The 16531-nt window shown below is 27.9% G+C and overlaps 1 protein-coding gene across 4 annotated transcripts in view; it reads right to left on the reverse strand.

Annotated features, from left to right (window-relative positions):
- The window catches only part of raskol (Ras GTPase-activating protein raskol), a 666892-nt gene that overhangs the window by 39329 nt on the left and 611032 nt on the right, over positions 1-16531 (reverse strand). For 3 of the 4 annotated variants that reach the window (XM_075370951.1, XM_075370952.1, XM_075370949.1), the window contains 4 exons: positions 8667-8761; positions 7703-7933; positions 4008-4109; positions 3251-3435 (listed from right to left, as the gene is read on the reverse strand). In XM_075370951.1, the coding sequence (XP_075227066.1) occupies positions 3251-3435; positions 4008-4109; positions 7703-7933; positions 8667-8761 (613 nt within the window). The remainder of the gene's footprint in view (positions 1-3250; positions 3436-4007; positions 4110-7702; positions 7934-8666; positions 8762-16531) is intronic. The other variant, XM_075370950.1, reaches the window with a different exon arrangement.

The raw sequence follows: 16531 nt of genomic DNA on the forward strand, positions 1-16531 counted from the left end.
GGTTTAAATTTATCCTTGTCATAAACTTGGTCATATTTTCAACAATACTATTAATATATGAATATTTTAAGTAGACATTAAACACCTTTTGTGTATTATGTATTGATTTTAAAGTTATTGTACTATTAAGTAATGGATACTTGCTTTTTATAAACATTATCAATTAACAAAAAACTATACCCATTTTTAATTGCAATTTGCTTTATAGTATTTATTTTTGTGTTTAATTTTTCTTTATTATTTTATGTATAATGGATGGCTTTTTTAATAGTATTTGTATATATGTTAATTTTGTGAGACCAAGGATGATTTGATTTTCTATCAATTGTTTTATTGGCTACAGGTTTTCTTTATACTGAAGTTATAATTTGATTATTTTTATTAATTTCAATACGAACATCTAAAAAATTTATTGTTCTATTCATATCAATTTCAAAAGTAAATTTTAAATTGTTATGGTATGAAATGAGTTTATTCAAAATTATGAGGTGTTCATTATTTATGACCGGATCATAAATGACAAAAACATCAACATAACAAGTCCGTAATAAAAACCCTAAGTGTGTGAGTAATGACATATACAATTTTGCTATCAAAATCTTATTAATATATCTCTGATATAATAACTGATAAAGGAAATACCGTATGCAAGGTATTTTCCTGTGTGTAACATTTGTTATTAAATTCAAAGAAATTTTGTTGACATGTATTTCTTATGATAGTGATAATGTTATCAATAAATTTAGTCATTATTTATTAGTTTATTTTTTATTATACGAATTGTTTTATCAACAGGTATGCTAGGATATATGTTACTTATATCATAACTCACCATCCTAGTGTTTTCACACTGTTAAGTTTTTTAATTTATTTACAAATTCATACCCACTTTTTATGTTATAACTATAATGCAAATTTATTTTTATCCTAAGGATGTTATCGATAATTTTGAAAACGATATAAGATAGAGCAGAAGTAAAATCAATAAAAGGTCACATTGGGATGCCAGGTTCATGTATCTTTGAAAATCCTGTTAATTTTAAACCTAAGGATAAATTTAAACCTGTATACAAAACTAACAATCACATAATAAAATATTTAAAAAACAATAATACTGATTTATACAATTTATGTGATATTTATAAGATAAAATGTCATGGATGTGAGGATATTTATACAGGTAAAACCAATATATTGTTTAAAGCCAGATTTTATGAACATTTTAGTCATTAAAAAAACAAAAAATTGGGCTGTTCTAATGTTGCAGATCATCATATAAACAATACACATTCTATATTTGATGTTAATACCAGTTTAGAAATACTGGAAATTAAAAAAGGCAATATAAATAATAAAAATTTAGATATTTTAGAAAAACATTATACATATAAATACAAGCAAAGATTCAACTTGATCAACCTACAGACAAATTTTGGGAGAGATCTGCTTATAAAAGCTGCAATATATAGCAGCACTTCATAGATAATATATAAAGTATTCATTTACTTAAATAGTATCAGTATTGTATTTGGCTGGACACATGCACATTACCCAATTGATTCCATATGCCTTTGCATATGTGTTTGTATTTTATTTCTGTACTAAATTCTGGACTTGGGTGGATCAAGATTTACAATATATATTTATTAGTACAGAGATGATATGGGTCTTGAAAGGATTTCTTTTAGAAAAACACATAGTTAATTATATCACGTGATTCTCATTTCAAAATCAAAATACACGGACTATAATCAGTACAGCTTATGTAACTATATTTAAAGTCAAAAAAGATTCAATAAAAATAAAAGGACAATTCAAAAACATGGCACAATTGAAATAATAAACTAAGCATACTTAAACAATTCATAAACATGGTACAATTGAAATAACAAACTAAGCATACTTAATTTTTTAACTTCAATACTAAGGCATTATTAGTATTATAGCTCAACAAGTTCTATTTGTGAAAATAATTTCATATTTAAGAAAAAGCATTCTTGTATGATGTAGAAAAACTATTGCAGAATATATATAAAGAATTAAGATAACGAAAACCATTTTTATTCTAACCACAATCATTCAACCAATATCCTTTAGTAAAATTTTACATTCTGGGAACCCAGGAACTGGTCCCAACCCAAGTGATTTGGTTTGTATGACAACTTTTGTGTTTTTGCAGATATGTCACATACATATAATAAACCATGACAGTGATTGGAATTTTTATTAATCATGAAACAATTTTCATAAAACTATTGTATATGTAAATATTAAACATTTAACATATTTAAAAAATTACTGGTGATATTGTGAGTCTTCAAAAGCAGAGTTACATATATATAAAGTTGTCGCTTATTGTTTACACTAATAAATATTATTTATTTTTCTCAAAGCAACAAACTTGCATTCCCGATTAAAGTTACTTTATGAAAGATAAATTTTTGAGTATGAAAAATGCCAACCCTGATTTGAACCCAGAACCTTCCAAATGAAAAGCAGAGTACTTTCACACCATGATGAAGATCTGCACTATAACACAAAAGACTGGTGTACCATGTTTCGTTCATATCAAAAAAGCATGGTGCGTTGGTTTGTTTGAAGTATATGCTCACATTTTTATTTTGAATGAAGCGCTTCTTACTGTATCTAGCAGAAAAACTGAACTAACAACTATATAATAGATTGTATTGTGTACTATACACAATACGTTTTTTACAAAACATTTATAATGCATATTATTTTTTTACATTTTGTTAAAAAAAAAGTGCTAAGACATAAGTTTTTTGAAATTTTATAAAAATAAATAAGTATAGAATAAATGTTTTTTTATCTAAGATTACACTGGAGATAAAAAAGGAAAACGTTGGGATTAGAATAGTTAAAAAATAACTCAAAAACAGCTAATAATGTTCAAGATTTTGAATAGCTTTTTGTTATAAAAGTTTTTCCTGTATGCTAAATTCATGAATGTTATTTAGTTACAATTGGCAAAAACATTTAACAAAATCAAGTGTAATTTTCCTGCCTTTTTTCTAATGAATAATTACAAGTACTTACATACAGTAGCCACTTATTAAAAAAACCTATCCTCACAATTCTCAAATACTAGTACATTCCTAGAATCTGCTTTTTTTTTCTAAATAGATCACCAAACAATAAAAATAAATTATAATACATGTCATAAACCATAAATTAATTTATCCAAAAATAAACAATAAAAAAGATGAATTTGGGTAAAAATCATTCTTACCGACGAGTAAATTCTTTTCTCTCTTCTTTTTACGATCTGCTTCCCTGTATAAATTAATATTTATCACATTTACAAGAGGCAAGTCATGGAAATCAAAATGTTCACCCCAAAAACAAAGTTCACCTTTTTGTTTTATCGATGTTCTGGCATACAATGTCTTATCGAGGAATAATTCACAAAAGTACCTGTCAAAATAACAAAAATTACTTTATTTTAATATATTAATACAAATATTTTACTTATTTTTTTAATAATAATAATTAACTGTACAATTTGTAACAAATAAATAATTTATAAATAGAGTTAATAAAAAAGTAAAATCCTTAACTTAAAAATCCTATTAAAGAAATAAAAAATTAATAAAATTTTAATTCTTCTTTAAATCTTTACTTATGAGTAATTAATACTTTACTTTGTCTTTAATATTTACTTACTTACTTAGTCTCTAATACTTTACTTTGCGTCAGTACTAAATTAAGGTTTAGTAAGCTGCTACTAGCACTGTGTTTTTAATTTGTCACAGACTTTAAAATATAGAGACTTGGAAAATTATTTTGTACTGTTATTTTCAGTCAATTTTATTATTTTAATGCTACATAACTCACAACAACCAAAATATAGATATCAAAATCATATCAGCAATATGGATCCTAAAATCTAATAAAAAACTAACCTTTACCTGATTAGTTAACTTAACTCTGAACATTTGAATTAGTTTGTCATAACAAACATAATAATATAGATTAAAAATACAAACCTCTTTTTGTTTGGTACTCCTTTTGCTTCTAAAATCCATATTTTTAAAGAATTATCAGTTCGCCTCATAAGTTCCTGATCTGGTTGAACTGATTTCCTTAAACTGTAAACAGGAAATAAAAAAAAAGAATTTATATTTTTTTAACTTAACACTCTTACCTCATTCTACATGTGTAATAAAATTAAATATAAATAAATAATTATACTGAGGATATATAGAAGTTTAAAATACTGTAACTTATTTGCGTTTTTGTAAATTCTTATTTCTTTTTCCTTCATAACAATATTATAATGATCACTACAGTTTCAATAAGTGATTCGTAACAATGAATAAATAATTAAAATAAATATTGAACAATTTCCTATTAAAATTAAAAACATGTCTCTTCTCTTAATCACAAATAAATAAAAATATATGTCATGAACGAAAGGTGAATAAATTAAGTATTCTATACGTAATAACGTTTTTAATAACAATTCCACTGGGGAACAAAATATAACTTTTTTTTCTCAGAAAGAAAAATATGTGATTCTGATAGTATTTTTTCTCCTGAATTCTAATATGATATTGGTTTTTCCCCATCACACAAGGAATTTATTGCCATTATGCAGAAGTGCAGCTTCTGCATAACTAGCTTCTCTACTAGCTTTAGAGAAATCATGCTGTTCAAAATTTGTATCACCAGAATCTGTTTTTTTTTCTTCCTTACTTCCATCAGACTCTGAGCTCTTTTCATCTAATGTCATATGTTCTGGAGGTTTTGGTATGGGCAATTCTTCGTAGTGTGGAACTATTCTCATTGCAGATTGCAAGTTACGGTATGTTTTGATTTTGACATAATCCCTTTAATGTTTGTTAAGCAGAAATAATAGTCAGAAAAGTGATCTTTGGATTCCCTCCAAATCAAATGGCATGTGGCGTGTGCCATTTTTCCATGCATTGAGAAGCCTAGAGCACAATAACCAACAGACGTGTGGGGCCAAGGCCCTAGTTTGATCTCCGAATTTACATCCAAAATAATGTTCGTTAACACTTTTTTACTAATGGAGTAAGATTTCACCTTTGGGACTTGAGCGTCACTTCACCAAATATATAACAAAAATTGTTAGGATGATTTTAAATAAACTCTAAGCATTTTGTAACTAACGACATTTTGAAATAAAGTTGTAAATATGTAATATACAATAATTCAGACACACAAAGCACTCACAATGACGTATTTACTGGTTCACTATTATCTCACAACTAGCATCATTCTGATGAATGTGAGCTACACTAGATTGTATTTGTACCTGTCTATAAATACGTATGAACCTGCACAACAGTAACAACACTGCCCTTTGAGTTAGCTCATTTGGTTCCATCATATTTAAAATGCTCTAGGAGCTTTAATTTGACAATTGGCAAAAAAATGTTTTAAAATATTAAAAAAAATTAAAATAACAAAAAAAGCTGTGGGTAATGGAGAAATTCCAAATACATATTTGAAAACAGGATAAAAATTGCATTAAGTACACCTATGGTACTCATGAGACAAAAATCATTTTGACCAGTGTTTATCAGTCTTATTAAATTCATTTTACCTGAATGACAAAATATGGTTTAATTAAAAAATAATAATTTCTAAATATACAGAAAAGCGCTTTGAGAAGCCATTTCATTCCATTCACTCCTTCCTTGTAGTGGAACTAGTTGATGGTGCTTATTTTAAGAGTATAGGGGGAAAAATAATTTCAGTTTTTTATTTGTATTTTTTATTCAACATTTTTTTACAAAATTATTTGTAAATCATATATAATTAGTGTTTGTTTTGAAGAAAATATTGACAAATGTAAGTTTTTTTATACATAGCACAAAAAGCTACAAAGTGTACCAGTATATATGGACACTGAGGGCTAATGAAAAATTAACTTTTAAAAATTAAACAAATATAACTTATTAAATAAACAAACAAAAACCTAAATTAGAATTTTTTTACCACTAAAATAAGTGTAAAAACATAGTATCTTCAATGAAAGAGTTATTTCCTCTAAAAACCTCTAGAAGCACATTTCACATAATCTTAGAAAGAGAGGTATTTTACAACATTTTTTAAATTAAAAAACCTATCGTCAATTCATCTCAAATAAATATAATAAATTTAAACTTACCATTATGGATGATTTTTTTATAAAACATTATATCATGACTAATTAATAATACCAATTCGATTAAACCAAATTGATCTACAATAACAGGCCTTCTTTTTCTATTAATTCAAAAATATTAAACATACCTTCTTTTATAAAATCCATATTTACATCTTCTGTCACTTAACTTTTTTATATAAAATACAACATCTGATTGTGGAAACCGAAAATTTGGATTTAATGAATAGAAACAACCCATTCTATGTTATAATTTAAATTAAAAATTAATGTTACTGATAACAAAACAATCAACGACTTTGAGTTATGATTATAAACAATAATAGCCCATCTAAATACATCCATCACAGTAAGTAGTAATAATTAAATTTAATTGAAATAATATGTTATTAAACATACAAGTACTACAGAATGCAATACTAAGTCTCATACTTAGAAATAAAACAAATGGTTTTTTTTTAATTTTATCAATAAAATAGGTTTATCTAAAAAGCAATTGACTCTTCAAATAATACAAAAATTATATTACTTATCATTAAATTCTTGTACTTTTTTTTAAACATTTCAGTAATATTTTACAAAAAAAAATCCTTTGAACAACGGCCTTTGTAAAGTGTATAAAGATGTGGTCTCTTTATTATTATATACAGCATTACCATTTTCACCAATAGTGATATATTTGTGATTTACATCAATATAACAAATATTAACTCTATTTTTAGAAACTCTAAATTAGAAACTTGGTTTGGAAAAGTTGCATATAGCTTGATCAATATAGTAAATTATACAGTCAGAGCTGTTAAATCTATGAATTTCAGGGAAATCATCTTTTTTTTTCTGACAACAAAATGTTCTGCTATACTGGTGAAATAGGATGCAGCTTCAAAATATACAATGTTCATGTTAATGCTCCATAGCAAAACAGAATCAACATTTAATGACAACCTCATAAAAGCAAATAAAAAATCCACAACATTGATTACAAGCTAGTTGTTCTACATAAACAAAAACCCCATCTTAATAAATTTGAAAATCATGAAATATATAAATACAATAATCTATCTATATGCCAAATGAACAGACATAATTCTAATCCAACACTCATTAGCAGTACTCTAAATACATGTCTGCCTAACTCAAAAAACCGCACCAAGCTGAGAAAAATTTATATTTTCAAATACTAAATATATTTGTTCTCATTTCCTCCAAAAAAACAGCAATAACTACATTTATAAATTAAATTTCATTTCATAAGTAAAATTCTTAATTTTATTATATTTTCAACTTAAAAATATAATCTCATTAGTCAAAATCTCATTAGCAGTAAGAATTTCAAGACAAAAAAACAAATGTTCAAACGCTATATCAAAAAAAAAAAGTGAGAAACATTCTAATATACCCATCCAATATAATATAGGCTTTGAAAAACAGAATAAATAATTTTCTTGAATTCAAAACAATATGGGATTATAATTACAAGCATATATACATTACAAAATCTTTGATTTAAAGGAAATTTATTTTTAACATTTGTTAATTTAAACTAACCTGTAAACCCACTTATCACGCTCCTCAGCTGAGCGACAGGAAAAGTATTTAGCGTTACCAGCTGGTAATGTTACTTGAAAACAATGTTCTCGCCCGAGAACTGAAGGATGTAAAGGCTTTATTTCAACCCCTCCTGAACCAAGAGGCAACGTCTGCATTACACTCTGTGCCTGACCAGATAAAAGTGACTCATGTGATCGTGATGTCCTTAATCTAGGAGGAACAGTAATTCTATAAGAAAAAATAGTTAAAAGTTAATTTTTATTCTTTAATTGAAAGTAGATCATAAAAATATTATGAAAAAAAAATGATATTTTCATAAAAAAGTATTTAATTAAACTAATAAATCTTAATAGTTTAATTACTTTGTATTTAAACGATGAAAAGTCTAACTAATATGATAGCAAATTTAAAAAAGTAAAACTACTTAAAAATGTAAAGTTTTGCAAGCAGATGAAGACAAATTTTTAATGATATTTGTTTTCAATTAACTATTTAATACCAAGAACCAAATTATTTTTGATTGTTTTAGCAAAAACTAACAGTAGAAATTGAATAAAAATTTTCTTTTCAAATAGATTTTTTACAAGTTAAAAATATACAATAATTTGCATAGAAGTTTTTGTAATAATTACATAAAAGAGAAGCAAAGAATATTGGACTCTATCAATTCTAATAGATAATTAAATAAATATATTCATTTAACCAATTCATCTTATCCATAAAAGTTTTATAAAAATAATACACAACAGAAATCACACAAGTAAAAAAACTCAAAACAAAATTGTGTGGCCAATTAACTCATAAATAAATAAGGACTATGATAAAAGAACAAACTATTCACATGTGAGCAAATAAATGATAAAATTTTGGTAGTAAAATAACAATGATGAAATTAGAAAAGAATTTAAAGAAAAAATGGTTATGCATAGTGGTTATCTGTGAGGTAAAAAACTTTACTTACCCTTCTCCGTCAGCAATTCTTTTCCGTTCTAATTTTGTTACGCTTTTAGTTCGCTTCAATGGATTTGACCGGAATGAACGTTTCGAAAAGAAATTCTGAAAAGAAAATGAAATTTATTTGTCACTGCTGTTCAATTAAAATGAGAATGATTGTTTTACATTGCAGTGAATAATCATTTTACAACAATTCTAAAGTTCGATTGATTTCAAAAAAATTATAACTTTCTGAAAAATAATATTGTGTTCATTGGTTAATCAGTACTCAATAACCCCAATTAACTGTACCTAAATTTAATCATTTTCTAACTTCGTCATTTCTTTACAGGGTAAATTAAAGCACAACATAATTCTAATATATCACTGTAGGTAATTAAATGAATATAATTTAAATAAAAACGTTATTATTTAAATATGTTTAAACTTAATAAAAATATCATCATGAGAATACTAATATTCGTTTCACTTATTTGAGGGAGTAGATAATTGAATTTCGTTAAAAAAATTGCTCCTTTTGGTAATTTTTTGTTGGATTACATAAAGAGATTTTTATATTATGGAAATAAAATTAAACACTAAATTTACCTAATAAAGAATAATTACATATATAACAATCGTTTTGTGGCATTTTTTGCTTAATGCTAAACTGAAGTTAAAAAATAAATAAACGTAATCAGAGAGTAACATAACCTTAAAATAACCTGAAGTAAAAACGCCTTTCTCTAACACTACACTAAACCTAACGGGTAAACAGTTTTCTTACGAATAATTATGTGACTTAAAGCTATAAAAGAAATTAACTTACTTTAATTTTCATCCAAGGAAGATGCATTTTAACATTTTTGTTTTAGTTATATGCAAAGCATAGTAATGTAAGATGCATAAAATACGTTCATGTACAATTCCTTATTTGTCAACTGAACAACACGCGTTGGTCAAGTTAAAAGCTGATAAATTGAAGTCAACCTGACCATCGCACCTTGTTCAATAAAAGAACCACATGGATACAACGCCGCCAGCCTGTGGCTGCTAATATTGCGTCGTTTTTCACAAAATTCGACCGGTTTCGAGTAGTGCAACATCGATAATATCGTATCGGTCAGTATATTTACGAAATCGTAATTTAAAAACCGAATTTTACTAACATATTTACACCAATCTTCCTTTTTATAATTATTCAAATTAAACTAAAATTATCATTAATTAAATTTTAATGATCATTAAAGTTTTACAGTTCAATGAATTTTACTATCTGTTTAATTTTTATAGTAATTTATTTTTTAAGAAAAAGTTTTTTTCGTTTAAATCTGAAAAATCCAATAAAAATCTAAAATCAGAATTAATAGATAGCACAGCAAGTCATGGAAATCAAAATGTTCACCCAAAAACAAAGTTCAACTTTTTGTTTTATCGATGTTCCGATACACAGTGTCCAATACAACTAGGCAACAAAAAAATTGCAATTTTTTTTTTTTAATATAATTTGGTGTACAACTTCATCTAAACATAGTATCTGCTGGCATATATACAAATCAATCAATAAATAAAACACACAAAAAATTAGCGTTGCATTATCTGCACGTTATCATTTTCATTCATTAACAATACGATTAATTATAATTCAAAGGTTACAAACTGCTAAAAACAGTTAGAAAATCATAAATATCTCACAATATCGGGCATAACCACAAAAAAGATAAATATTAGATTAAACACTATTGGTTAATTGTGGAAAAACAATAAGAGCCATTCACAGAACATGACTATTTGTGAATTACTAATAAAGACAATTATAAAAGTAAGAAAAACCTCACAATTGTAAACAAAAAAGGATTATATTACTAAATGTATTACCCATATCAATTCAAATAAAAATATCCTCAACTCCAATAACTACGCAGTTCTTACTGATAAAACTGGGCGAAAAAATTTGTAAAAAGAAAAACTCTTACAATCAGAGGTTTTTTGTTCAAATAAAAAAATTATATAGTTTACCATCAGCATTTTTTTTTATATTAACGTAAAAAGGAACAAAATGTTTTGTTATTTTGAGGATTTAATTGTAGAAAGTAAGAGAAATAGAGTAGAAATAAATTACATTATACGACATGTAAGGTATGATTAATAACACAGGCTTAGATTTTTCAAGTCGAAATTTTAAAAACATAATTATTTTTTCGAGTAGTCGACTATATACTATTTAAATGTAAAAACAACAATAATTTTAGATAATATTTTCTTATTTTGTTTTGTTTAATTCAACCAGTTTTCCAGCCCCTGGCCGGGTCTGGGTATGTGTGTATACATTAGTAACTGCAATCACCGGTACCGGCATGCCAGGTATGACGTAACTGCAGAGGTAAGGTTAAGTACGTGTAAATGTACCGGTAAACATTCAGTCTTGAACAGACTCAGTTCGACCAATACTTTGACTTGTTAATTGAAACCCAACACCAAAGAACACCGGAAATCACCAACTACCATTCAAATTTATATAAAAGCAACTGCCTTTACAAGGACTCGAACCTTAGAACTCTCGACTTCGAAAATCAGCTTATTTTGCGATGACCACTTAAACCGCTATACTTGACTTAGCCCGGCAAATTGTATATATATATATTTATATATGGCACATAAGCCGTATAGATAAAAAATTAATTGAATGTACATTCCTAAAGTAATTGTTATTAAGGAGTTATTGTAGTTTTAAACAGTTATTCACACATCAGTCCTGTTAGTTTATTTTACCCAATACGGAGGTTATGATGACATTATTTGCTACGCTATATTAAACATAATTACTATTATTCATTAATTTAAGAATTATCTTATGAACCTAGCGTTAATAATAAGGTTGAAACAAATGAATAATCTAAACGGAACAGACTTTCATTTAAATAATTATTGCTGAGACCCGACTGATGAGCCGATGGGAATTTTTTTTACCGTAAATTTCCCTTCATATGATATAAATGAATATGCAGTTAACTGGCACAAATATAAATACATTTATTTACATTAACCCGTGTACGTCACATCCTGATTAATACTTTAATCTCTAAATGAAACGCACAGTTAAAATACCCTTACCATAATTTCAAATCAAATTTTTGAACATAGCAATTTCATTAAAAGAAATTCAGAAATTTTACACAACTATGCCCATAAAAGAAAAATTAAACGAAAATATTATTTTTTAAAAACTTTTTGATTTTTTTTTACATATAACGAAGAATTAATAAAAATATGAAACTGTAAACCAACACAAGTTAAATGTAGGCTTACATGTAACAGTAGGATAGGTGTTCAAAAGAATACATTAAAAACATTACAAACAAAAAGAATAAGCTGTGATATTTAAAACGATTTATACAGAGTAAGCAACCATAAAACCGAACCCAACCCGTAACGTAACCGCTGCAGAATCGGTAGGTTATGTTGGAATGAAATTTTATGACTGATACGAATAAATTAAATAAGAAAACCATAAAAAATAATTTAAATATTGCATTTATTTACCTTATTGTTACAAAAGATGTTCAAAATGACCACCCTGAAAATCAATTAACTTTTCTGTTAAACTGATCAAATTGAGAGTCGCCTGACGCAACCAACGCTGTTGAAAATTGCGTTAATTTTTCGTTGAATATTCTTCTTCAGTTCATCAATATTGTGGGGATTACATGCGTAAACTCTCCTTTAAGTAGCCCCAAAGGAAAAAATCGCAAGTAGACAACTCGGGAACGTGGAGACCACCGTCCTTTGCTGACAGCTCGTTGTCTTACTCCTTCAGTTGTAACGCGGTATAGTTTCAATTTTAATTCATGAAGAATTTCACAAGATGCGTATTTAATACCGGATTGTTGGGATAACTTGCGTGGTAATTTTTTTGGACTGGCAGTAATCCTCCTTTCAATATCGGCAATGCCCTGTGGAATCCTAACCGAAGATTGCCTATTTCGTTTCGCGTTTGAAACCGAACATGTTGTACGCCGTGTTTTAATTAAATCGTGTATACTGAGTTACAGGCATTAGGAAATTTTTCTACGAATATTTGAGGTGATTCTTCAAACGATCCAGAACGAATATAAGCCTCAACTATATAACACAAATGCACTAACAATACTGCACTGCAACAAAACGTATCGTACATTGATACGTAACCACCTGATAAACGGCAGCAATAATCAAGTCGCAGCAATTATGTCGCGCTAGTTGTGTGAGAGTATTTCATAAATAGTGTTTAGTGGTTTCATTATGGGTTCGGTTTTACGTTGCTCACCCAGTAATATATTTAACAGAATTTTTAAGATAAATTTCAATAAATCATTTATTTACTTTTAAATGATCGTAATCAATCATTTCAAAATAAAATATAAAAATGATTAATATCATCAATTTACATCCAATAATTCTATTTATTTTAGGCTGAACGTTTATTGTACCATTAATTTACTTCAACTTATAATAAATTGTTTTTTTTTTACGCAACAATTATCATAACCCATCATTTTTCATGTATTTAACCACTACAGGTACGATATAAGAATTCATTATTTCAAAATTTTAACTGATAGTAGATTTATTCTATAAACGTCAGATTAAATTGGATAAAATAATAATTTAGGTTGTACTATATACGTTTTCTTCATTTATTTATTTTTATTATTAGTGAATTGTACAATATGATAATTCTATTAAATTTAGAGGTTTTTAAATTAGTTTAACAAAAAAGGGAGCAAACATATACAAGACTCGTGAATATTTTTTTTTTTTTTTGAATACCAGTTCAAATAAAGAGTAGTAGATAAAAAAGTTTTTTCTTTTAACTTTTGAAGTTTATTTGATTATTTTGAATAATTTATATTAAAAAAAAAACGTCAACTTAACTCTCACTAGTCGTATTCATTCTTTTTAAAGAAAATTTATTCCATCAAGTATAAAATTCAACGGAAATTAAATACATTTTTAAATAAAAATTCTAAATGTTTGAAAGCTAAGAAGAAAAAAACGATTCTACCAAATAATTAATATCTGGAATGAAAAATAACCTACATCAGTCATTTAAAAAACGTCACAATTCATTGTTTAATAAAAGAGAGAAAATCCACTAAGAACAAATTCAAATCTCCCCAACCCAAAAAAGGAAAGGGGCGTCCGGAAAGTGTTAGCCAAACTTAAGGGACTGATTCAAGACACCAAAATAAAAAATAGGATGGGGCTCTGTCGGGGCGCATGCCGTTGGATGAAGTTCCTCCGAGCTACAGACCGACCAACATATCTGGAGAGTTAAATCGGAGAGCCACCATCGTATTTTTTTTTTGAACAAAATTGAAAGTCTCCAATGGAAAATTTTAGTTTATTTGGCCAATTCTACAGATAAATTGGTCGGTCTTTATGTCAGCGAGTCACTTTTTTGGATAGAAATAAAAACAAGACATTGACTGCGTACTAAATTTAATTTTAACATAAAACATCCCTAACAGGGATATTAGGGATGTAGGATGTAGAGGGTATACTGAAATGAAACGACTAGCACTAGATAGGGAATCTTGGAGAGTTGCATCAAACCAGTCAAATGACTGAAGACAAAAAAAAAACAAAAAAAAAAAAAACATAAAACAGACAGTAAATGGTATATGATATTTATTTCGATTAATATTCGATGAAAGTTTTGTTCAACATCGGTCTGTGATATAAGAAGTAAGAAACATAAGGCATAATAAGCAGCGGTAGAAGTGCTCGCGCTGTCGGCGTTCACTTAACGCGTCTACTACCTTTGCAACGTTCCCGAAACAGTCTCGCTTACTCGGTACTGGACATTGTGGTACCTGTGCGCGGCCCATAACTTCCCCTTTCCAATGATATGGGTAATTTATATTTCCCGTTGGCTTTTACGCGGGCTGAAACTGACATATTGAATTTTTATACTTTTTTACATATTTTCTTTAATTTTTTACACATAAATATTGTCCAAAATATACTTATTATTACTTAAATTCAAACTCTAAACACAAACACACGAATCACCGCACCATCAGGTCTAAGTCGTGAACTACACTGAATGGAAATGAGCGAGAGCGCCAGTTTTAGCCCAACTGCGCTGTGCCCCCTCCCCGGAAACCCGCTCGACAGTGACGCAAACTCAAAGTCGTATCGGCGACCTGACAATGTAAGTTATAAAAAGACACCGCATTTAAGTCTCTGAGACTAATAGTTAGAGAGTTATTAAGGCAGGGCGATAAAGACCTTTACGTTACGCTACAAATTTCTGTTCTGGTACCGTATGTTTCAGTGTAATATTAAAGATGTTTCACGTCAAAATGACCCATATTTAGCTTCATTTCTGTCCTCCATTTAGAATTCTTTCAATAAAAACACAAAAATGGCAGAAAAATGTTAACCAATAATAATAGAAATTATTATTAATTATTTTAATTCAATTAAGGAAGCAAAAACAGGCGCAAAATTGTCAGACCGCATAATTTTTGTTATCCACTTTAATAATTTCAGCCAAATCTTAGCTCTTTATCCATCGATTTTAATAAATAAGACTTCATTTTATTCACAATAAAAGTTTTTATCGTCAATATTTTATCTAATAAACCATAATTAGATAAACTAATTTTACGGATCTATTAATGATTAAAAATTTTAATTGGCAACCATTTCGGAATTTACAAAGGTAAATTTTTCAAACGTATTTATTTTACAGAAAATGTTGTTGAGAACATGTACACTAAATCTCATTAAAATATCTCATTTTTATTAAAAAATACACAAAATGCCTGGCAGAGAGAAAATGAAGCAACGTAGAGCATTTGTCCACATGAACTTGTTTATATATTGACGTCCTAAATCAATGGCGCTTACGTGTGGTCAACACACTTCCCGGACTCTCTGTATACGTACATATATAAAATCATACGCCTTTAACAAGGCAAGCTAAAATAAATCAGCATAGAATGACTTCTATACCCTAAAATAGCCTACATATTTTTAGCAACTTGTGCATCGCCTATAACCTTGCTGTTACAAGATCTGAGAAACGAATTAAATTTTTAAAATCCTGATTTAATTCCCATGACTTCGAAAGCACATTTTTTAAATATAACAAAAAAACGTGGTTTTATAAATGCCAAGCCAATATTTTCTGATTGTAATAAAATTAAAAATGTATTATTTGTTGTATGTAAAATATAGACATCAACAAGAAGAAAGTAAGGAGTCACGTGAAATGTGAGAATGGAAAAGGTTAGGGAAGAGTAAACGAATAAAGAAAGTGAAAATGAAGTAACGTGGAATAAGCGAAAACAAAAGCTTAATCAGAAAAGCTTCTTTCTTTTCTTCTTTAGCCTTCGGGAATTACCGTTCAGGTATTACTTCAGATGAATGAGGATGATATATATGAATGTAAATGAGTCTTGTAAGTCTTGTACAATCTCAGTTCGACCATTCCTGAATTGTGTGGTTAACTGAAACCCAACCACCAAAGAACACCGGTATCCATGATCTATTATTCAAATCCGTTTCAATTAACCACACATCTCAGGAATGGTCGAACTGAGAATGTACAAGACTACACTTCATTTACACTCATACATATCATCCACTGAAGTATTATCTAAACGGTAGTTACCGGAGGCTAAACAGGAGAAAGAAAGAAAGTATTCAAATCCGTAAAAAAGTAACTGCCTTACTAGGACTTGAACGCTGGAACTATCGACTTCCAAATCAGCTGATTTGGGAAGACACGTTCACCATTAGACCAACCCGGTGGGTTTAATCACAACAACTGAGAATAGGAAAGTTAACTGACTGAGACATAAGAGTATGAGAGGAGAAGGATTAACTAAAACAAAGCTAGAA

Source organism: Lycorma delicatula, chromosome 7, assembly GCF_047948215.1.
Source record: "Lycorma delicatula isolate Av1 chromosome 7, ASM4794821v1, whole genome shotgun sequence".
NCBI classification, from domain to species: Eukaryota; Metazoa; Arthropoda; class Insecta; order Hemiptera; family Fulgoridae; genus Lycorma; species Lycorma delicatula.